Source organism: Heloderma suspectum, chromosome 5, assembly GCF_057233095.1.
Source record: "Heloderma suspectum isolate Gila_16-S chromosome 5, 16-S_ref, whole genome shotgun sequence".
Classification (NCBI taxonomy): domain Eukaryota; kingdom Metazoa; phylum Chordata; class Lepidosauria; order Squamata; family Helodermatidae; genus Heloderma; species Heloderma suspectum.
This window is the reverse complement of record NC_139462.1, coordinates 200,764,961-200,788,251: the sequence shown is the minus strand read 5'-3', so window position 1 is coordinate 200,788,251 and position 23,291 is coordinate 200,764,961. Positions and strand designations below refer to the sequence as shown.

General features: G+C 42.1%; 1 protein-coding gene across 2 annotated transcripts in view; it reads left to right on the top strand.

Moving 5' to 3' along the window:
* NEBL (nebulette) overlaps positions 1–23,291 on the top strand; it is a 273,576-nt gene that overhangs the window by 187,351 nt on the left and 62,934 nt on the right. Inside the window, exons 4-5 of one of the 2 annotated variants that reach the window (XM_084860476.1) lie at positions 2,690–2,800; positions 11,200–11,310. The exons of the other annotated variant lie outside the window; for it this stretch is intronic. Of the exons in view, the coding sequence (XP_084716602.1) occupies positions 2,690–2,800; positions 11,200–11,310 (222 nt within the window). The remainder of the gene's footprint in view (positions 1–2,689; positions 2,801–11,199; positions 11,311–23,291) is intronic. 2 annotated transcript variants of the gene reach the window in all.

The following is a 23,291-nucleotide window of genomic DNA, read 5'->3' as shown; positions in this document are numbered from 1 at the left end:
TGTGATCCACACAATCAAAGGCTTTAGCGTAGTCAATGAAGCAGAAATAGACGTTTTTCTGGAATTCTCTTGCTTTCTCCATGATACAGTGAATGTTGGCGATTTGATCTCTAGTTCCTCTGCCTCTTCTAAACCCAGCTTGTACTTCCGGTAGTTCTCGGTTCACATGCTGCTGAAGCCTAGCTTGTAGGATTTGGAGCATAAGCTTGCTGGCATGTGAAATGAGCGCAATCGTACGGTAGTTTGAACACTCTTTGGCATTGCCCTTCTTTGGAACTGGAATGTAAACTGACCTTTTCCAGTCTTGTGGCCACTGTTGAGTGTTCCAAATGTGTTGGCATATTGAGTGCAGCACTTTAACAGCATCATCTTTTAGGATCCAGCTCAGCTGGAATACTGTCATCTCCGCTGGCTTTGTTGTTAGTAATGCTTCCTAAGGCCCACTTGACTTCACTCTCTAGGATGTCCAGCTCAAGTTCAGTGAGCGCACTATCATGGCTATCAGGGACATTCAGATCTTTCCTGTATAGTTCTTCTGTGTATTCTTTCCACCTCTTCTTAATCTCATCTGCTTCTGTTCGGTCCCTGCCTTCTTTGTCCTTTATCATCCCATCTTTGCACAAAATGTTCCCTTGAGATCTCCAATTTTCTTGAAGAGATCTCTAGTCTTTCCCATTCTGTTGTTTTCCTCGATTTCTTTGCATTGTTCATTTAAGAAGGCCTTCTTGTCTCTCCTTGCTATTCTCTGGAACTCTGCATTCAGTTGGATATATCTTCCCCTTTCTCCCTTGCTTTTCGCTTCCCTTCACTCCTCAGCTACGTGTAAAGCCTCCTCAGACAGCCACTTTGCTTTCTTGCATTTCGTTTTCTTTGGGATGGATTGAGTTGCTGCCTCCTGAACAATGTTACGGACCTCCGTCCATAGTTCCTCAGGCACTCTGTCTATCAGGTCTAATCCCTTAAATCTATTCGTCACCTCCACTGTATATTCATAAGGGATATGATTGAGGTCATACCTGAATGGTTTAGTGGTTTTCCCTACGTTCTTCATTTTAAGCCAAAATTTTGCAATAAGAAGCTCATGATCTGAGCTACAGTCAGCTCCAGGTCTTATTTTTACTGACTGTATGGAGTGTCTCCATCTTTGGCTGCAAAGTACATAATCAATCTGATTTCGATATTGACCATCTGGTGATGTCTATGTGTAAAGTCGCCTCTTGTGCTGTTGGAAAAGAGTGTTTGCTATGATCAGCATGTTCTCTTGGCAAAACTCTATTAGCCTTTGTCCTGCTTCATTTTGTACACCAAGGCCATGCCTGCCTGTTATCCCGGTGATTTCTTGACTTCCTCCTTTAGCATTCCAATCCCCTATGATGAAGAGGACATCTTTTTTTTGGTGTTAGTTCTAGAAGGTGTTGTAGGTCTTCATAGAACCGATCAACCTCAGCTTCTTCGGCCTCAGTGGTTGGGGCATAGACTTGAATTACTGTGATGTTGAATGGTTTGCCTTGGATTCGTACTGAGATCATTCTATCGTTTTTGAGATTGTACCCCAGTACTGCTTTTCCCACCCTTTTGTTGACTATGAGTGTTACTCCATTTCTTCTAAGGGATTCTTGCCCACAGTAGTAGATATAATGGTCACCTGAATTAAATTCTCCCATGGTTGTCCATTTTAGTTCTCCGATTCCCAAGATGTCAATGTTCAATCTTGCCATCTCATGTTTGACCACCTCCAGCTTACCTTGATTCATTGATCTTACATTCCAGGTTCCTAAACAATATTGTTCTTTACAGCATCGGACTTCCTTTTCACCACCAGACACATCCATAGCTGAGTGTCCTTTCGGCTTTGGCCCAGCCGCTTCACTCTTTCTGGCACTACTTGGAAATTCCCTCTGCTCTTCCCCAGTAGTATATTGGACACCTTCCGACCTGAGGGGCTCATCTTCCGGCGTCATCTCTTTTAGCCTTGTGATACGTTCCATGGGGTTTTCTTGGCAAGAATACTGGAGTGGGTTGCCATTTCCTTCTCCAGTGGACCACATTTTGTCAGAACTCTCTGCCATGACCTGTCCGTCTTGGGTGGCCCTGCACGGCATAGCTTATGGCTTCACTGAGTTTCGCAAGCCCCTTCGCCACAACAAGGCAGTGATCCATGAAGGGGGAGCAAATAAATAAACAGAACCAAATTGTGAACAACTCAGGTACACACATAGGAGTTATAGTTGTAACACATAATCAGTTGTTTGAGATTTAATAAGGCAGTAATTTGACTGGATTGTGTAGAAGGGCAGTGGACAGGGAATTAAGCAATGCTGTGAGATGTAGGCTGACTGAGTTGGTGGGGTCTGTTTTGAGAGGTGGTCATGGAAAGTGAAAAAATGAGGGGGGGTCATTTTAAAAGCCCCTACAGTGGGAGAGGTACCATTTTTAAAAAGTTAATTCAATCAGCTTGGTCTGCCACAAAGGTTGTGAAGATAACTGCTTACGAGGCCGACAAACCTTTTTAATGCTGCACCCAGAATTTCAAAGACAGGTCTACAAACATTTGTTCCCATTCCAGACATGGTGAAAATCTATTTTTATATCCACTTGTTGAAAGGCGTAATGTGAACCTTTCCTCCTGAATGTCCTTTTTAATCTGTTTGAAATAATTGCTGCATTACTTCTCTCTTTTGCCTTCTAGGCAAAATACAAAGCAAGTGCAAAGAAAGAACTTTCCAACTCACTCTATCAGCATATGCCGGCTACAATTGACAGTGTGTTTGCAAAAGAAGTTATGCAGCTTCAGAGCAAGGTAAATTTATGTACTTATTTTTAAGCAGATCCATCTCCATCTCCTGATGCACAGCTACAACTGAGCATATGAAGGAAAAACCCTCTAGGGTTCTATTGTGGCCTTCTCTCCCCACCCCCAGATTAGCCCTCAGTTGGATGCATGTAAACCAGGTCTGCTATGATATATTTGATAATTATTTATTCTGCTTCCCATAAAGGGGTCCATCAGCTCCTCCCCAGAGTCCCAGTGTGCTGGTTAATCATGATCAATGGTGAAACATTTTGTCCGTTGCAATGTTAATGACTGATAAGTCTGACTAGGATTCCCATTTAGGATTTGAAACCAGCTTATTCATAGTGAGTGGACATTTGCTCCAGGGAGGTTGTGACTACTGTGGTCTGGTGCAGACACAACTAATATCTACATGAGCCCTGAGGTTAACTAGTTTAAGCAACAGATAGATGAGCTTTCTTTTGCTTGCTTCCTAAAACCAACCCCAGAGTCATCTAAGCCACCCACCATCAATGCCTTCATCTTGTCTGGATTGAGCTTCAGTTTATTAGTTCTTATTCAGTCGATGCAGCACTTGCATGACATAAGGAACATAAGAAGTTGCCTTATACCATTGGTCCTTCTAGTTCAGTATTATCCAAGCCAACTAGCAGTAGGTCTCCAGAGTTTCAGACAGGAAACTTCCCAGGTCTACCTGGAGATGCAAGGGATTGGACTTTGGACCATTTGTGTGCAAAGCATGTGCTCTACCAGGAAGTTATGGCCATTTAGACATCACCCATACATCTGATGAAAAGAAGAAATAGAGATCATGGAGGATAATGCTAGCAATGGCTACTAGTCATGATGACTATATATTATCTCTAGTATCGGGGCAGTATGCCCCTGTGTGCCAGTTGCTGGGAACACAATCAGGAAGATGCTGTTGCACTCATGTCCTGCTTTGGGCTTTCCATAAGCTTCTGGTTGGCCACTGTGAGAACAGAATACTGGACTAGATAGGCCTTTGGTCTGATCCAACACTTTTCTTCTTACGTTCTTAGATGGGTGTCACCAACATACTGATGACACTTTACCCTCATTCCCTGAACAGCTTCTGCCAGTTGTTTCATGAATATGTTAAAATGGCATGAGCTAAAGCGTAGAACCTAGTGCCACCCCGTAACACACATGCCCTAGGGTGGAGCAGCAGTTTCCCAGCATCACTTTCTGGCATCTTCATCTTCTAGTCACATAGGAATAAAACTAATGCAATGTGGTTCTTCCAGTTCCAAACCCAGATAGGAAATTCAGAAGGATACCATGATTGATGGTACTGAAAGCTGCTGAGAGATGCAGGAAAATCAACAAGGTTGTATTCCTCTTACTGTCTCGTGGTGTCGGTTATCAACCAGGACACCCTAGGTAATTTTTGTCCCAAATCTGTTTCAGATCAAAATGGATCCAGATAATATTGTCAAGAACTGATGGCTGCCTCCACACACATAAACACCTTGCCCAGAAATGAGAGATCATACAAATTGAGTCATGTGATGTTTTTTTCTGCCCCAGGAGCAGTCTCATTACTGAATTTTTCCGGGTGTCGGGGACTGCACATTCTCATAATATACTCAAGCCTTTTCAGACTAGTTTCTTATTATGAATATTATATGGGAAGAGTGACCTTAATGCTCTTGATCTAGAAAAGGATTGTTTTAACCAAGGCAGCCATAACTTTCACAAGGGAGAAAAAATATTCACTGTTAGTGACACCACTTGAGTTCTGAAGACATCTTCTAAACAACAGATTTTGCTTTATATATTTTAAGTATCCAGTAGCATCTGAAGGTAGCAGAACAGGAAAATGCACTCAGTTACAGCTGTGTGAAACATGTGGGCAGAGCAATCCTGGGGTGGGGCACAGTGGACAGTTTCATGGCAGATGATTTGCCACTTCCAGAGCCATGCCAACCCACTCCAGTGAAGGTGGGGGTGGGGTTGCTTTTCTGCCCTTTTCCCAACAGATCTTTACTTTCTAAAATTTCCCTCCTGTTGAAAACCTGGAGCTGCATAGATTCGGGTCCTGATCTGGGGGAGCGAGGGGGCATTTGATCTAGGTCTTGGAATGCCCTGGATTGGGCCCTACCACTGGTGGTACTCCTGTGCCCACAGAGGTATCTGTGGGCATACCAGAGGCCTCTGGCATGAACATTCCATCCTGCGGGCAAAGCTTCTCTTTGCTTGCAGATGGGCTTCTCTCCTCCATCCTAGCGCCTTCAGCCAACCTTTGATGGAAGGTTAGGATTGCTTTCTTATTCAGGGATTAACTTAAGAGTTTTATAATAAAAGAAATTAGCACCATAACCATTATATCTGTAATGCAGTGCAATGTCTTAAAATGGCAGGTTACAAAGAGTTAATTAATGAAGTGAGCTTTTTATTGTGATAGTAAATTACATAATATTTTTAAATAACATACTTAGTTTGATTTATGAATTAGATCAACATAAATTATGTGGCCCTCAATGCATTTTACTTCTGGCCCTGTTCCAAATAGCATAGTATACAGTTCTATATAGTACTTTAAAACCATATTTTCCTCTTCTTCTCTGAGACAATAGAGCAGATACAATAGAGTTGACTTTAATATTAAAATCAAGTTTGTTGATACAGCCCTATCTTATTGGTGTGTAACTTGCTCCTCTCATAAAAATATTTATAAAGAATTAAATATTGAACTAAGCTATTAAATGCTTTTTCTAAGACATACATCCACTTTAAGAGGACATACATAATATATCTTAGATGTAGCATAAAATGTAAAACCCGAAGACATATTTATTTCCCATTTGTAGCATAAATCATTGCATTCTGCTGCAGAAACTAGGAAAGCAGAATAATTTCCACTCATCCGGTTTTCCAAACATTATACCTACAAGGGAAATGGAAGAGGAAATGGTGGGTTTTACAGCAGAACTGAGATTTGCTCCTTCCCAAACCACCCTCATCTAGATCTTCCAAAAGCACAATGTTCATGCACAGACAGTTTTGACATACGCTGAAGGGAAGAAAATGATAATATTTATATTTTGTTTCCTTTTGCTTTCCTTGCCTTGCTTCTCAGTATTTATGGTGGCTCCAGTGCTCTCCATAACTTAGAGCAAAATCATGGGAGGTACAAAGAAAGCTGTATCGCTCAGTGCCTAACTTGCTTTGTTCTTTTAAAATAAAGGTAGGTTCTGACCAGATAATTAGTGGAATGCGTAGAAATAGTTGTGTAAGGCTGGCCCAAGATGTTGTGCTGCCTGAGGCAAAGGACAAGATGGCGCCTCTCCACCATTCCATGTACAGAAGCCAACTAGACTGGCAGCTGAATCTTATTTCAGCGCTGGCTGCTATTACCACCCCTGGGGGTAGCAGGGAACCTTAAGAGGAATGGGGCAGGCTGTGTGGTACACATAGAGCTCTGCCCTCCAAGAGGGGATGGAGAATGGTAATGTCTTGTTACCATTCTCCATCCCCCCAGGATCTGCCACCTAAGGCAGTTGCCTCACTCTGCCTAATGGCTGGTTTTGGAGTTGGAGGGGGTTGTACTGGGATAAGAAAAGAGCTGGTCAAGAATATTTCACTTTCAGGCATGAGTCCAAATCAGTATTTCCTGCTGATTACACTCTGGGGTGTTAAAAGACGTAGCTGAAATCCCCCTCAAATTACTAATAAGAATCTATGCGTAATAGTAAGATTCCTAAAGGACTGTAAAAGAACAAACCCAGTACCTATATGTAGCAAGGAAAACTCAGGAAGTATGCATATTAGTTACAGTTACCTATTATTTATAAAGCACCATCAATATCAAAAGTGCTTTCAGAGCAACAACCAAGAAGACAGGTCCCTGCCCAAAGGAGCTTGCTGTCTATAATTAGATATAGGGGGAAGATACAGAGGGAAGGGAAGATGATTGAGAAGGTAATGGGAAAAATATGTGTTGAGTTCACTTGCATGTACTTAGGCTGAGTTTCAAAAGGATGTGACGTCAGGCCAAAGACTTCAGAGAAAAGGCGGGTGTTGAGGAAAGATTTAAAAGCAGAGACAAACATCATGAATGCATTCCAAGGCAGAGTTTGTCATTAGGGGCACCAAGGAGAAGACACTTAAGGTGTAGGAAATCTTTGGATGGGTGAAGCCGGTGAAGCCATAGTCTCATATATTGGGCTATGAGGGCAGAGAAATGAGCGGAGCAAAGGGATGAAGGGCCTTGGAGGAGGAATTTGTGCTGGATGTAGAAGTGGACAGAAAGCCAGTGTAGGATTTAAAGAGGTGATGAACAATTGGAGAGGTGAATTGTCATCAGTGGGGGACTTCTTCCAGTTGCAAATGGTAGTTTCAAAGAACAGTTTTTTGCCAGGACTGCAGCAGGAAAGAAAAAGGTTAAGCCCCCCTTTTCCACCTGCTGTGATCCTGATAATTATCCATCCTCTACCGCCCCCAGCACAACTGCTGTTTATATTTAAATACTTCTTGGACTCTGTTTTTAATTTGAGCTAATTGTTTAATGCTGTTTCTGTTACGAGGGAAGTTTTTAATACTGCATTTTTATTATTGTAGAAACTTCCTGTGAATTCTTAGGTAGGAATAAAACCAGCTGAAAAACAATAACAGACAACAAGAGAGGATAAGCAACTGTTTCAAAGACACCAGAGAGGTCAAGGAGGGTGTGGATAGCGATGAGACCTTTGGGTTTGGCACTTGAGAAATAAATCTGTGATTAGGCTGTCTATCACCGCTTCTTAGAAGTCTTTAAAAGAAGTAAATGATAAACATCTGAACACCACAACATATACGGGATTATTCTAGGCACCTCCAAGTAAAAACAGATTATGCAAAAACAACATCTCTACCTTCAACCGGATTACTGATTGGTACCCATTTAATAATTGGTACCTATTTGTGCCAGTGATGCCAGTCTCATGTTGCAGCAACATCAGCATAAATAATATCATATTTGGTGTCACTTTTTATATCCACAGATAGTTTGTTAACGTCTCTTGACTTTTCAAAAAGTAAGGACATGGGTTTCCAGGTTTCCTTATTTTCCCCCAAAGCATTCTTAAAATTTCACAAAGAAAAACAAAACTTTTGAAAGAAATGAATGAAGAATGAAAGAAAAACATGGCAAAGGATTTGTTTTATATATATTCCATCACTTTGACAGAAAACTCCAATGGTCGTTCCTTATCCAAGGAAAATAGACAATTAAAACATGTCAATAGGCTGTTCAGTTTTCTTGTTGTTTTATAACTACTTTAAGCATTTGGCAAATGTGCTTGAAGCAATACTTCAGTTTATTTACGAAGATGATGAATTGTGGGAATCATTAGTTCTACATTCAGTATTTAAGGGAGAGTGGTGTTCTAGCTGTGTAATCCATCTTTGTAATAAATAGAACTTTCTGCTTCCACAAATATGAATTAAATATAGGTCTGATCCAGATTTAGTCAGAGTAGAGCCAGTGAAATGAATGGGACAGAAGTTAGTCATGACTAATGTGTCCCATTGATTTTAATAGGTCTGCTCTGACGTAAGTCTGGATCAGACCCTGTGTGTTTGCTTTGGTGTACTACTACAATATAATTAAGGGCGCAATCCTATGGAGATAGGTGGCTGCCTCTGAACTCGGAGGCGACCACCTATCCAATGCAGGGCAGGAGAAGCACGGAGGGGATTGTTCCCTCCGCGCTTCTCCTCCCTTGCATTTGCAGCTAGACAGATGATTTCGGTTGTCTAGCCATGGGAAGTCAGAGCGGGGGAGGAGGCTGCCGGACGACACATAGGATGTGTCGTACCAGCATTTCTGCCCTCCCTGCCCTGGAACGCCCCCTGGAATGCCTCGTTTTGGCCACTCCGTGCTCCGAGGTCGGTTCCCTGAAAACCAGATATCCTATGGCCATCTAGCCGTGGACTGACAGCCATAGGATTGCTCCCCCTGCAAAATGTGATATTTGCATTCATAAATGTTGGTTTGGTGAGCTTGGTTGGAAACTGTTTACATTCCGTCTGGCTTTAGAATGAGATTGGGGTGGACTTGACCCACTTTGTAAAGATTTTCAACTATGTATGAAGCTCACAGTCCAGGAATTAGCTCCTATTTGAGCTCATGACTTGGCAGTATTACAGGTTGTATTTGCAGTTTCTCTATAGCATTGCTTATCTTGCTGGGCTCATCCATGAAACTCTTCACAGTGACCTTGATCAAGTCTTAAATTATTTATGTGAGCCAGTGTGCTGTAGTGGTTAGAGTGTTTGACTGGGACTTGGAAGACCCAGGTCCTAGTCACTATTTGGTTATGACACTCACTGGGTGACTTTGGGCCCGTACCTGACTCTCGGCCTAACCTACTTCACAGAGTTGTGAGGATAAAATGGAGAGGAGGACGATTATATACACTGCCTTGGGCTCCTTGGAAGTAAGACAGGATATAAATGTAACAAACAAATAAAATGTGAACCCAGCAATTCATATACCAAAGCTATGGACTCCTACAAATTTAGTATATTTGGGCAAATAGGCCGCTAGAACTCTTGGTATATTGACATTTAAAACATTAGTAATTAAAATAAAGGTTCTCAGAATTTCACATTCATTTTGTTTAGGTATTTTTGTAGTTAAATGAGGAATCAGACCCTCCTTTTATTCACCTATTGTAAACTTGCTTACTCTAGTCTGCATTGGATTTTCAGTTAAAAATATTTTGGGGATTAATATATTCTCAAATCTTTCTGTAGCAGTTATTGTGTTATAGATCCCTTGAGTACCTGGTTTCAAGAGCTCCTTGTAAAATGCCTATTGATGGAGGAGCTCATCATCAAGAATCAAAACCAGGTGTGGAAACACTGGAATGCATCCAAAGGTTCTCTCTCTCCAGCAGAAGGAACCTTTCTCAGACAGAAAGAGGGATCCTTTGGATCCAACCCATTGTTTTTTTGTTTGTTTTTTAAAGTCAAGTTCCTGAAAAAGGTTAAGCTCACCTAAGGCACAATCCAAAGCATGTTTTAGGCAGAAATAAGTTCTACAACTGCCAGCATGCCCCAGTCTGTTAGAGGGCTTACTTCTGTCTAAACAAGCAGAGGATTACACCCTTAAACTACTTGATGCTTCTTATATGCATAAAATTGTACGATAGATACGGAATAATTTAACGTTCAGTTTTGGCTATTTGTTAAAAACCTCAACACAGAAATTTTCAAGATGGTGTCATTTTGTTTCTCTGTTAATTGAAGTGGTTTCCCCCCTAAAAGATTAGGCTAGAAGAAAAAATAAACAGTGGTGCAGCAGCTTGTATATTTGCAAACCCTGTAATTATTTGTAAAGGTTGTTAAATTAATTAGCAGTAACTATTACTGGTATTCACTGTTAAATCAGAAATCAGAATAGAGACATCTCTGCCTGTTGCAGCTAACACTTAATTGTGCTAATTTTTATGTTTTGAAAGAGAAGGGTGTTTCCTTCCAAAGCTGACTGCAGTGTTCGGCATTGTCGGTTCAGTGAAGATGATGGTTCAGTGAAGATGACCGAAGAGATTTCATAGTGTATCCTGTTACGTTATATTCATTTATATCCTGCCTTGAGGATACAAATCCTTCCAAGGTGGTTTACAAGTAAAAGTGAAAGAGAATAATAAAAAGACAATATCAGAATTATGATTCTTTTGACAGAGTAGTTGGCCTGAATGTCTAACCTAATGCTTTATTCTGGTTATTGAAAGGGCAGTTTCCAGTGCTTTTTGTCTCACTTTTCAGTTCTTTGATGCAAAATGAAATATTCCGATTTTTATGTCCAACTGAGTAGAAGGCAACTTCTTATGTTCATAGACTTGGGCTTAAATGTCTAAGTCTGCTCAGCTGAAAATACTGCATTGGATTTAGACCTAGTCATATTTATAGTAGATCTGTTGAAAACGATGGGACCTGAGGTAGCAATGACTATATCTCATTGATTTCAATGGATCTATTCTAAGCATGACTAAGTCTGGAAACAACCTACTGTTTTAGACTACATCACTGCGTCACAGCTTAGGCTGCAATCCTCTACCTATATACCTGGAAGTAAGCCCCACTGAACTCAATGGGACTTCTGAGTAGACCTGCATGATACTGTTAGTTAACCAATTATAAAATGGGGATGATAGTTTCCTTGTTCACAGGTTGTCAGGACAAAAGAGCGCTTCGTAATCAAAACAGTTATTTTATATCAACTTATAAAACTGTTTTTTTTTAAGTTAGAAGTTTCAGATTTTTTTGTGAATTTATAGACTCAATTTATGAAAAGTATTGCTAGCAAAAAATGAAAATGCTATAAGAAAAAATCCTGATCTGTAATCTCTGTACATATCTTATACAATATATAATATAAAATATGTCATTTTAAGGTTCTCTACAAGCAGAAACACGAAGCTGAAAAGGGATCATCAAATTATGCACAAATGAAGGAGCCACCAGATGTAAAGCATGCCATGGAAGTTAATAAATACCAATGTAATGTGAGTATTTTTTCTACTAATTTGTGATGCTCTTGTATATGCCTGAAATGAAATGTAGTTTCAGTGCTGGATAGATTTACGATGAAAGAATTTCTATTATCATTCTTTAGGCTGTGATTTAGCAGTGGTGATGAAATCTGTTTCATTTATTTAGGGAGCGATCCTATGGCCACTAGACAGCGGCTAGACGGCCATAGGATATGCGTGTTTCTGGGAACCAACCCTGGAGCTCACGCTCAGAGCTCGATTCCTGGAAAACTGACCTTCCCCCACATCCGCCTTGCCTCTGAGGCAACGCGGAGAAGCCCCATCCTCTGCGCTCGGAGGACGAGCGGGAAGTGGCTGAAAAGAGGCAGGGCTGGGGGTGTTCCAGGGCAGGGAGAGCGGATCTGCCTGTACAACACATCCTATCTGTTGTACAGCTGCCTTCTCTCCCACTCGGTCCCCCTGCGGCTAGACAGCGGAAAACAGCTGTCTAGAAGAAAAAGCAGGGCAGGAGAGGAGCGGAGGGAATGATCCCCTCGTGCTTCTCCTGCCTTGCTTTGGAAAAGCGGTCGCCTCCGAGTTCACAGACGGCTGCCTATCTAGATAGGATTGCGCCCATATTCAATGTTTTAGAGAAATGATAGTTAAAGTTATTCTCATAACATGATTTTAAGGAAATATGAGCCTTACATAATTCTGTTCATGAAAAAACTCAATTCCAAGCAATTTTTTTTTAAAATGCAGATGACTAGTGTTTTATAGTTTTTGCCTATCTTCACAATATATTAGACTCAGAGGTAATGTCTTGTGAGCTAATGACTGAGTAGAAGGAATTGAATCTGGATTTCTCATGTCTAATGTCCCACGCTTTACAATTGGCCTTATATCGTAACATGCCAATTATTCAAATTAGACAAATCCTAATCCTACAGATGATAAACATGGTGAATCCTCTAATTTTAAAATTCATCTGTTTTTGTTTATTACGTTACTAGAACTGACATTGTCAGTTCGAATTGTCTAAAAAATTGATGGAGCTCTTTAGCTAGTTCTCAGTAATCTATATCTCTGTAAAAGCTAGCCAATCTTGAAATTCCTTGAAACAGACTTGGAGGCCTGTTACACTGTAACTGGGAAGAGAGCATGTATCAAGTGGCTTGATACTTGGCCAGTACTCCCAAACACAGATTCAGTTAGAATTTCTATCTTCCTCAACCAGTGCCTTTGAGAAATTCCTGCTAAGGAAAGCTATAGGATTGTGTCATCTGTTCTTACGTTTATGGGTTCATGTTACAGACCAATGTTAAGTACCTGCTAAAACTATTCTAGCTTATATTTATTTCCTTTCACCTTGTGGACACCACTGGAGTGTGTTCCATGAACATTCCATCTGACCTTGGCTCCCTCCTACATATGCCTTTTGGGACCAGGGCACATGGTGCAGCATTGTGCTGAAATTAACTAGGTCTAAGTTTGGTTAGTGCCTGGGAAACTTATGTATCCCACCTTGAGTTCCTGGAAGAAAGGCAGGATAGAAATATAACAAAATTAATATGGTGTACATTTACCCCCACCCCAAAACAAATATACCAGCTAAAATGGTAATTTGTGAAGTATACCAATGCCTCATGGATATAGATAGACATGTTTACATATTTTTCAGTGGAGATTGCTAGGAGTCTAAGAGCTAGTTTATGCACTTGCTGGCAGGGACCTGCTGTATGCATTATGTGGTGGCATTATGAATGTTCGTGTACTGCCACCATGTGTATGATGTAACAAGTAATAGGACAAATGATACGTGTGATAATTGTACCATCTTCCCTACTAGGAGGGTGGGAGGAGGAGGGATGCCACAAATGTAAGTGCATATAGCCCCACATGAGTTCTGTTGTTGATCGGGGCGTGTTCAAGAGTTCATACTTCACCACCATGCATATTGGTGGGAGGGGCTGTTCCAGCCCTTTGTAAAACAGCCCTTTGGGGTGGGGGTGAGGAATTAAGACTGATGTCAAAAAGGCGTTGCAATATGTGAAGGCAAAATTATCATCTTGTTGGTACATGTTAGAATTCCATTCAAAGTTTAGAATTCAAAGAGCTACTTGACCAACAATGAAGCGTCTGCACATTGGGATGGTAAACTTTTTTCTTTTTTGAATGGCAGTTCCATATGCTACATCACAAACAGCTTTCAAAATTCTCCTGAGTTTGTAATTTAGCTTGTGGTATGGAAGGCTATCATTAAGAAACAGAAGTCTGAAGCCCCACTGGTTATATGAAATTAGTTGTGTCCTTTGGATCCCCAGAGCATGGTTAGACTTAAGAAAAAAATCCAAATTTAAGAGTGTTTGCCAACCCCAAGATTTTTCTTACAGCTGTGCACATACTCTTCTCATGAATGAAGTCAGTATAAAGTCAGAACAAAATGAAAGGCAGTCATGATACTTGCTTTTGCACTTTAAACACAGCTAAACAGAAACTGTTGAACATTTTCACCAATGTGACAGATATAGGTAGTAAAGGAGAACTTACAAAAATAATTGTACCAGCTTGTTATAACCTTTTCAGTCCACACAAGTCCATCATGCATTGGTAAGTGGGTGCACCAAGTCCCGCCTTTTTTAGACTTCAAATTCCTGCTTCATTTGCTTATACTTAAAAAGTTGGCTTAATGTTTACTTGGGGATTTCTAGTATTGCAAACAGTTATTTGAGAGTCACATGTTAAGTTCTAAAATAAAAGTTTGTGAATGGAATTATTAAGGATTCCAAAAACTAAGGATCCACCCTCCTGGAATTTAGGCTATTTGTGGAATTGCTTCGAGGAGTTCAGTTTTAAAGACTAAGGCTACAGTCCTATACATGTGTATCTGGGAGCAAGTCTTACTGAATTTAATTGGACTTATGTCTGAGACAGTGTGCATAGGATCGCGCTGCACGGCTTTAAAAAAACACAGTTTGTTGGATCCAGACTTAGAGGGCTCATTCAAATCAGTGGGACAATTAAGTCATGACTAATTTAAGTCCCATTGATTTCAGTGGGTCTACTAAGCTTGATAAATGTGGATCTGATCCAATGGGAATTCTGAGTAAACATGCATAGGATGGCACTGTAAATCTGTTGTGGGCAAAACTCTTCGTGTTTGCTAGTAGAACATTCTGACTACTGGAGCAGAATGCACATTTACCTACAGTGTCCTGCCAACTCAATTCAACTTTTCCAGGCAGAGTTTACATCTAATGGGATTAGGGTGAGTTTTGGATTAGTTGCTCAGACTTAAAATAAAGCTGACATTTTATAATGAAGGGTGTGAAATAGGAAATTTCCTTTTAGAGATTAGGACTATCATCTTCTGAAAATTCCTGGTTTGAAATTGTCTGGTACTTCATGATTTCATGCCATAGAGCTCATGCTGTGAATTCACAGTGGGCTAAAGTTTTGTAAGTAGGAAAAATACTGTAATTTTCCCGTTTTATAACTTAGTGAAAATTTCATTCCCTATCTTTTTATCTATAGCAACAAAATAGTTTCCCAAATTATTGGCAACTACAAAATTATTTTAGCCAGAATGCTGTGTTTTCCTGCAAGCATGTCTGGCGATGGTGGTGGTGGTATTATTATTATTATTATTATTATTATTATTATTATTAATTACATTTATATACCACCCCATAGCCGAAACTCTCTGGGTGGTTTACAAAAGTTTAAACATTAAAATACAGTATACAAAGTGTAAAAACCATTTACATAGGAGCATACAGACAATATAGTATACAGACAACATATGTCTAAAAACAACTTTGAACTAAAACCATTTTTTAAAAAAATCCAACAATAAAACAGTACATCTTAAAACAACACAGCTAAAAAACAGTCAGCAAAAGGAACAAGAGTTCTAAAAAGGGAAGGTCTGTTGGAATAATAGAGTCTTTAATGCCTGCTTAAAATCCTTCAAAGAGGTCAGCAAGCGCATTTCAACGGGCAGGTCATTTCACAACTGAGGGGCGGCAAAGGAAAAGGTCCTCTTGCATGTGGCTGCCAATCTCACATTAGCCAGCCACAGCAGATAGCTCTCAGGGGACCTTAGGTGGCGGACTGGGACAAAGGGGAGAAGGCACTCCCTAAGGTACCTTGGACCTAGACCATGTAAAGCTTTAAAGGTAAGAACCAGCACTTTATATTTTGCTCAGAAACAAATTGGTAGCCAGTGTAAAGATTCCAAAACCAGTGTAATGTGGTCTCCACGGGATGTCCCAGAGACAACCTGGCTGCCGTATTTTGTACCAGTTGACATTTCCGAACTAAATATAAAGGCAGCCCCAAATACAGCACATTACAGAAATCAAGCCTAGAGGTTACCAGTGTGTGCACTACTGTTACTAGGTCCACAGGTTCCAGGAATGGGTGTCTCTGCCGAAGTTGATAACAGGCATAGAATCATAGAATAGTAGGGTTGGAAGGGGCCTACAAGGCCATCAGTTCCAATCCCCTGCTCAATGCAGGAATCCAAGTCAGAGAATCCCTGACAGATGGCTGTCCAGCCTCGTCTTGAACGCCTCTAGTCTGGGAGAGCCCACCACCTCCCTAGGGAATTGGTTCCACTGTCGTATTGCTCTAACAGTCAGGAAGTTTTTCCTGATGTTCAGCCAGAATCTGGCTTCCTGTAACTTGAGGAAGTTTTTCCTGATGTTCAGCCGGAATCTGATGTTCAGCCGGAATCTGGCTTCCTGTAACTTGAGGAAGTTTTTCCTGATGTTCAGCCGGAATCTGGCTTCCTGTAACTTGACCACTCCTCCTCAGTCCCAAACCTCCTCATGATCTCTTCCAGTGGTTTCATGTAGATATTGAACAGCATCGGGCATAAAACAGAGCTCTCAGGGACTCCACATAATAGTTCCTTTTTTGAGGAACAACTATCCCCAAGTGACACCATCTGGAACAATCCTGAGATAAAGGAGTGGAACCATTGCAGAGCAGTGCCCCCAACCCCCAATCCTCTCAGGCGATCCAGAAGGATACCATGGTTGATGATACTGAATGCTGCTGAGAGATCCAAAAGAATCAACAGGGATGCACTCTCCCCATCGATTCCCAGCAAAGATCATCCACCAAAGCGGCCATAGCACTCTCAATCCTGTATCCTGCTCTGAAGCCAGTTTGAAATGGGTCCAGCTAATGAGTTTCATCCAAGACTGCTTGGAGTTGAATGGACACCAACTTCTCGATTACCTTGCCCCCAAATGGTAAATTACTTACTGGCCTATAATATTTGAAGTCTAGGGGGTCAAGGGAAAGCTTTTTCAGAAGCGGTCTAAGAATTGCTTCTTTCAGACACGATGGAAAATTACCTTCCCTTAGGGAGGCATTAATAATATTCAGCAAAAGGTGCTTTACCATCTCCGCTCCCTGGACTGCAAGCCAGGATGGGCAAGGATCGAGAGGGCAAATTGTCTTTTTGACCAAAGGAAGCAGCTTGTCCACATCATCAGGAGTCACAAGCTGAAAATGATCCAGTTTAATCATGCAAGCAGAGTTGCTGAGCACCCCACTGTAGATTTCAGTCTCCACGACAGCATCCAAGTCGGCTTGTATCCGAGCAATTTTATCCAGGAAAACTCATTAAAGCTACCAAAGGCTCTAAGATCAACTTCAGTGTGGGGGCGGCCTGACTCAGCTCCCTACCCACCCTGAACAGCTCAGCTAGGCATGGGTTTGCGGATGCAATATGTGTAGAGTAGAAAGCTCTCCTCGCTGCACGTATTGCCACCTCATAGGTCTTCAAATGATGACTATGGCGTGTCTTGTCAGATTCAAGTTGAGTTTTCCACCATTGGTGCTCTAGTTGTCATCCTTGCTGCTTCAGCTCCCTCATTTCTTCTGTAAACCATGGAGCTTGTTTAGAAATGGGTAGGAGAGGATGTCTTGGAGCAACCGTGTCAATAACCCTGGTCAGATCTTCATTCCACACAGAGACCAGGGTGGCACCAGCCAAGGAACCCCCCCAAGGCATTTTGGAATTTCAATGGATCCATCAGCCTTCAGGGGTGGACCATCTTAATTGGATGTTAGATTTTTTGATTCTAAAATCTGAAGACTGCAGTCCTATATTAATTTACCTGGGAGAAAGGCAAAATTTCTAAGTTCTCATTGAACTTAGCAGAGATTACATTTTAGTAGAAATGTACTGGGTGCTTGTGTTTGCTTCTGGTCATGGTAACAGCCCAGGTTAATCTGGCCATACGTTCTGGTACCCGCTGGCGACCTCATACATAGGTGTGATGGGTATGGTGGCTCACCTGACAGCAAGTAAAAGCTCCAGGTGTGGCTGACTGAGAGGGGAGGGTCTGGCAGAACAGGGCCATTTAAATGGCCCATGGAAGAGGCAGAGGGAGAGACAAAAGAAAGACAACAGAAAGTGGAGGAGGGAAGAAATGATGGAGATAGAGGGAAAGGCAGTAGCATGGCCTGCCACTGTTCCCCCCCTGGAAGATAGCAGGAAGGTAGAGGAGAGGGTCAAAGGCTGGAGGAAGAGGGAGGAGGAAGGCCAGGGGAAATGGCCACAGGATAGGAGGGAATGAAGGGGAGCTGCACTGGCAGCTCTCAGGAGTTGGAGAGTGGTCTGCCTGGTAGAGGGAGTGTGGAGTCTACTCCAGCGAGGGAAGAGGAACTTGCTGAGGCAGAGCCTGACTTCTGTTTGGCACATCCTTGCTGCCAGATCTGGAGGAGCTGCTGACACTCCACACAAACCCTGCAGAAGCTGTCCAACCACTCCTCCTTCTACCACAATGTGACACATTGGTCCATGGAACAAAGGAGGGCATGGGAGCAAGAGAGACATCAAGAGTGGGCAGAAAAGTCCACTCAACAGGAGCTGTGCTTGACTCTTTGGGACATTGACTTCAGAGGGAGTAACTACTTGCTTGTGATTAGGTATCCAGGGATTCGTAGACTCTCTTTGCTTTGAGCTATCCTGTTCTCCACCAGTAAGGTAACTAGTAAGCCAATTAAGACAATTGCAAAATACTTAACTGTGTGGTAACTTCTTTTCTGTGTCTACATATGGATGACGAGGGATTTGACATGCTGCTCCCTACTGTAGCTATGATAAACGATCACCAGAGTATATTCTCAATGCAGGACAAAGTTAGCCCATGTTAAGATTAGGGCTGTGCTGAATGTTCACCTCTAACATTTTCACAGTAAAAGCAGTGGCTTAAGGAGGAACCTCCACTGAAAAATTTCTTAATCCTACTTTTCTTTATGACTGCTCACAAAGATGAAGCCATTGTTTTCCCTTAATTGCTGTGTTGGCACCATTTTTTCCTCTCTTCCAATTTCAGGCAATTCTAGCCAATCAGGGGTCTGTAGTAAGTTTGATGATGTCACTACACCGTGTACCCAGTGTCACTGAAGGCAAATGAAGCTGCCTTCCTTCGCATTGAATGGGTGTTAAAGGGGAGAAATACTTCTGGTCCAATACTCCCTGTCATGCATTGCTGTGAAGGAAGTGATAACAAGTAATGAAAATGCCATGGAACAGTGTCGTATAAGCGGGAGCATTGGCCTAGTTGCCTTAGTAACATGGGACATGTTCCCTCCTCTGACACCCACCTCCACACAATGTGCAAACTCTTTTGTGCCCAGCTTAAAGTCATCAAAATGAATGCCGCTTTCCATAGTTGGCTAAAGTGTTTATAAAGAACGCCTCCTTGTTCTGGCTCGGGCCTAGCTACAATTATTCAGAGACTGGACAATGCACATCTTTCACCAACCTCTGTTCTGTTGCATAACATCAATATTATTAATGGGATATGGCTACACACAAACTATATTGCCGATGTTTGCAAAATGTTTGTCTCTGTCCAGTGCTGGCTCCAGGTTTTAGAGGGCCTTTGGGCAAGATACCGTCAATGGGTCCCCTCACTCAATGAGTCTCACTGCCATTGTCACTAGCTGCTATTGCTCTTCATTCTCTTCTCATTGCTACCATTTGCTTAGAATCATAGAATAGTAGGGTTGGAAGGGGCCTACAAGGCCATCGAGTCCAACCCCCTGCTAAGTGCAGGAATTCAAGAATCCAGGTCAGAGCATCCCTGACAGATGGCTGTCCAGCCTCATCTTGAACGCCTCCAGTGTAGGAGAGCCCACCACCTCCCTAGGGAATTGGTTCCATTGTTGTATTGCTCTAACAGTCAGGAAGTTTTTCCTGATGTTCAGCTGGAATCTGGCTTCCTGTCACTTGAGCCCATGATTCCATGTCCTGCACTCTGTGATGATCGAGAAGAGATCGTGGCCTTCCTCTATGTGACAACCTTTCAAGTACTTGAAGAGCACTATCATCTCTCCTCTCAGTCTTCTCTTCTCAAGGCTAAACATGCCCAGTTCTTTCAGTCTCTCTTCATAGGGCTTTATTTCCAGTCCCTGATCATCTTTGTTGCCCTCCTCTGAACCCTCTCCAGTTTGTCTGCATCCTTCTTAAAGTGTGGTGCCCAGAACTGGACACAGTACTCCAGATGAGGCCTAACCAGTGCTGAGTAGAGGGGAACTAGAACTTCCCGGGATTTTGAAGCTATGCTTCTATTAATGCAGCCCAAAAGAGCATTTGCCTATTTTGCAGCCACATCACATTGTTGGCTCATATTCAGCTTGTGATCGACAACAATTCCAAGATCCTTCTCACTTGTAGTGTTGTAGAGCCACGTATCCCCCCTCTTGTAACTGTGCCTTTGGTTTCTTTTTCCTAGGTGCAGAACTTGGCATTTATCCCTATTAAATGTCATTCTGTTGTTTTCTGCCTAGCGCTCCAGTCTATCCAGATCACTTTGAATTTTGTTTCTGTCTTCCAAAGTATTCGCTACCCCGCCCAATTTTGTGTCATCTGCAAATTTGATCAGCATTCCCTGCACCTCCTCCTCCAAGTCACTAATAAAGATGTTGAAGAGCACTGGGCCCAGGACTGAGCCCTGCGGTAGCCCACTTGTTACCTCTCCCCAGTTTGAGAAGGTCCCATTGATAAGCACTCTTTGAGTCCGATTCTGTAGCCAACTGTGGAGCCACCTGATTGTTGTTTCATCTAGCCCACTTTGAGCTAGTTTGCTCATCAGGAGATCATGGGGCACTTTGTCAAAAGCTTTGCTGAAGTCGAGGTATATGATGTCTACAGCATTCCCACGGTCTACAAGGGAGGTTACTTGATCAAAAAATGAGATCAGATTTGTCTGGCAGGACTTGTTCTTGACAAATCCATGTTGGCTTCAAGTAATCACTGCATTGTTTTCAAGGTGCTTCCATATGGATTGCTTTGTCATCTGCTCCAGAATTTTCCCAGGGATTGATGTCAGACTGACTGGTCTGTAGTTCCCAGGTTCCTCCTTCTTACCCTTTTTGAAGATAGGGACAACATTAGCCCTCCTCCAGTCATCTGGCACTTCCCCCGTCCTCCATGATTTCTCAAAGAGAATAGACAGTGGTTCTGAGAGTTCTTCTGCCAGTTCCTTTATTACTCTAGGATGGAGTTCATCTGGCCCTGGAGATTTGAACTCATTCAAAGTAATTAGGTGTTCCTTGACCATATGCCTATCGATCTCAAGCTGCAATCCTGCTCCTTCAGCCTGTACTTTGCCTTTGCCAGTGGGGTCATAGACCCTCTTTTGGGAGAAGACTGAGCCAAAGTAGGAATTGAGCACCTCTGCCTTTTCTTTGTCATCTGTTATCGTTTTGCCATCCTTATTTAATAGCTGAACCACTATTTCTTTCCTCTGCCTTTTACTATGCATGTAGCTGAAGAAAGCCTTTTTGTTGTTTTTAGCATCCCTCACTAACCTCAGCTCGTTCTCAGCTTTAGCCTTCCTGACGCCATCCCTGCAATTCTGTGCTACCTGCCTGTACTCTTCCTTTGTTACATGGCCTTCTTTCCACTACCTATATGTGTCCTTTTTTGTTTTCAGGTCATCCCTAAGCTTTTTGTGAAGCCACATTGGCTTCTTCTGTTGTCTTCCACCTTTTCTTCTTGTTGGAATTGTTTGTAATTGTGCCTTGAGAATTTCCTTTTTTAAAAGCTCCCAACCATCTTGGACTCCTTTTCTCATTAGCGTCGCTTGCCATGGGACCTTCCTGATAATTGTTCTGAGTTTATTAAAATCAGCTTTCCTAAAATCCAGGGTACGCGTTTGATTACACTCGGCTTTTGCTTCCCTTAGAACCAAGAACTCAAGTACAACATGGTCGCTTTCCCCCAGAGTTCCTGTAACTGCTACTTTATCCACTAAGTCATCTCTGTAGTTTCTGCTTGACATACAAGGAACCATTGAGTAAGTAGGCAGTGGTATCTACGGCTCCTGCTTTTCACCACCAACATTATCTATGCCAGGGTGAAAGGTAGGTGAACAAACTGTTTGTAATGGTGAAAAGGAGGAGCAACTCAAGGGAACTGTTGTCACTGAGCTCCTGCTGGTGTTTGGTTCCTCGAGGGATTTGACATGCCGCTCTTCCCACTATGCCTACCCTTGATACCAGCCCCATCTCTGTCTCTCTCCAGCATAAATATATCGTTGCCTGACTGCCATTAGAGTAATAATTCATAGGCGGATAATGTTGCACTAGACCTTACATCAAACTTGGTAAAATAGCAACTGTCTGATTCTCCCCTGATTCTCCGCCACCATCTCCTTACCATGAAATTAACCACGCTTCCTTAATTAGTTTACTATGTGACTGTCACTTGGGAAAAATAAGAGACAAAATTGCCACAGCTTTCACTGTAAGATTCTGTGCATTTTTCTCGTGTCTGAACTGACAGTTTCAGTCCTAGGTGCTGTTTTGAACACATATGCTGGGCTTTAATTTGCAATTTACATGGATGATGGGATCCTTTTCAGAAACCTTTTCTTGCTGCCTTTATGGTAGTCTCTTCACCTCATGTGGTCATTAGGGTGAACAGCATATAATTAGCAAAATCTATGCCATGCTCTGAATTGCAAGAACCTGCATGCACTTCTGGATTTATTATATAAAATTATTTTCAGGGGTTTGCACAGCTATAGTGAATGAGATGGGTTAATTTTAATAGATAATAATGAATAATTATTTTAGCTATGTTTTCAGTTTATTTTTTAAATCGTAAAAACGTTAAACATCAAGTGGCTAACATAGAAACTGCTAGCTGCCAAAGTGAGATGGGCAAAAACTAGACACTCAATTTAATTTAGGCTGCAATCCTATACCCGCTTATCTGGGAGTAAGCCCTTTTGAACTTAGTGGAACTTAGTAGACATGTATAGGATTGTGCTATTAATTTTTTAAAGAAACATTTACAAGCTGTTCTGTTTTAGTTTACTTTATGATCCTTCTATAAGAGATATTGAAAGCTACTTGTTATGGCTTCTCTCCTCAATTTCTTTTTCAAAAAATTCCATCCATCAATTTCAACTTCATGTTTTTGATGATGTGAAATTTTAGACCTTGAGAGCAAATGTGAAATTATTTTGTTTTGTAGATAGGAAGGATATTACAAAGGTTAGAGAGAGAATTAGGGAGCTGCACGCTGTCTTTTTGTATCAGACCTTATCGATTCATTTAAAAGAAATGTGTCCTGTTTTTTGCTCCCAAACCCACAAAGCAGTTTAAGGGCACAATCCTATCAGGGTAGGCGGCCGCCTCTGAACTCGGAGACAACCGCCTCTCCAATGCTGGGCAGGAGAAGCGCGGAGGGGATAGTCCCCTCCACGCTTCAGCCACACTGCATTTGCACCTAGACAGCCGATGTCGGCTGTCTAGCCGTGGGAAGTTGGAGTGGGGGAAGCGGCAACCAGATGACATGTTAGATGTGTCATACTGGCATTTCTGCCCTCCTTGCCCCAGCACGCCCCCAGGAACGCCCCATTTTTGCCGCTCTGTGCTCCTCTTCTGAGCGCAGAGCGCGGGGCTGTTCCGTGCTGCCTCGTAGGAAGCTCGGGAGGGGATGGAGGTCAGTTCTCAGGGAACTGACCTATCCTATG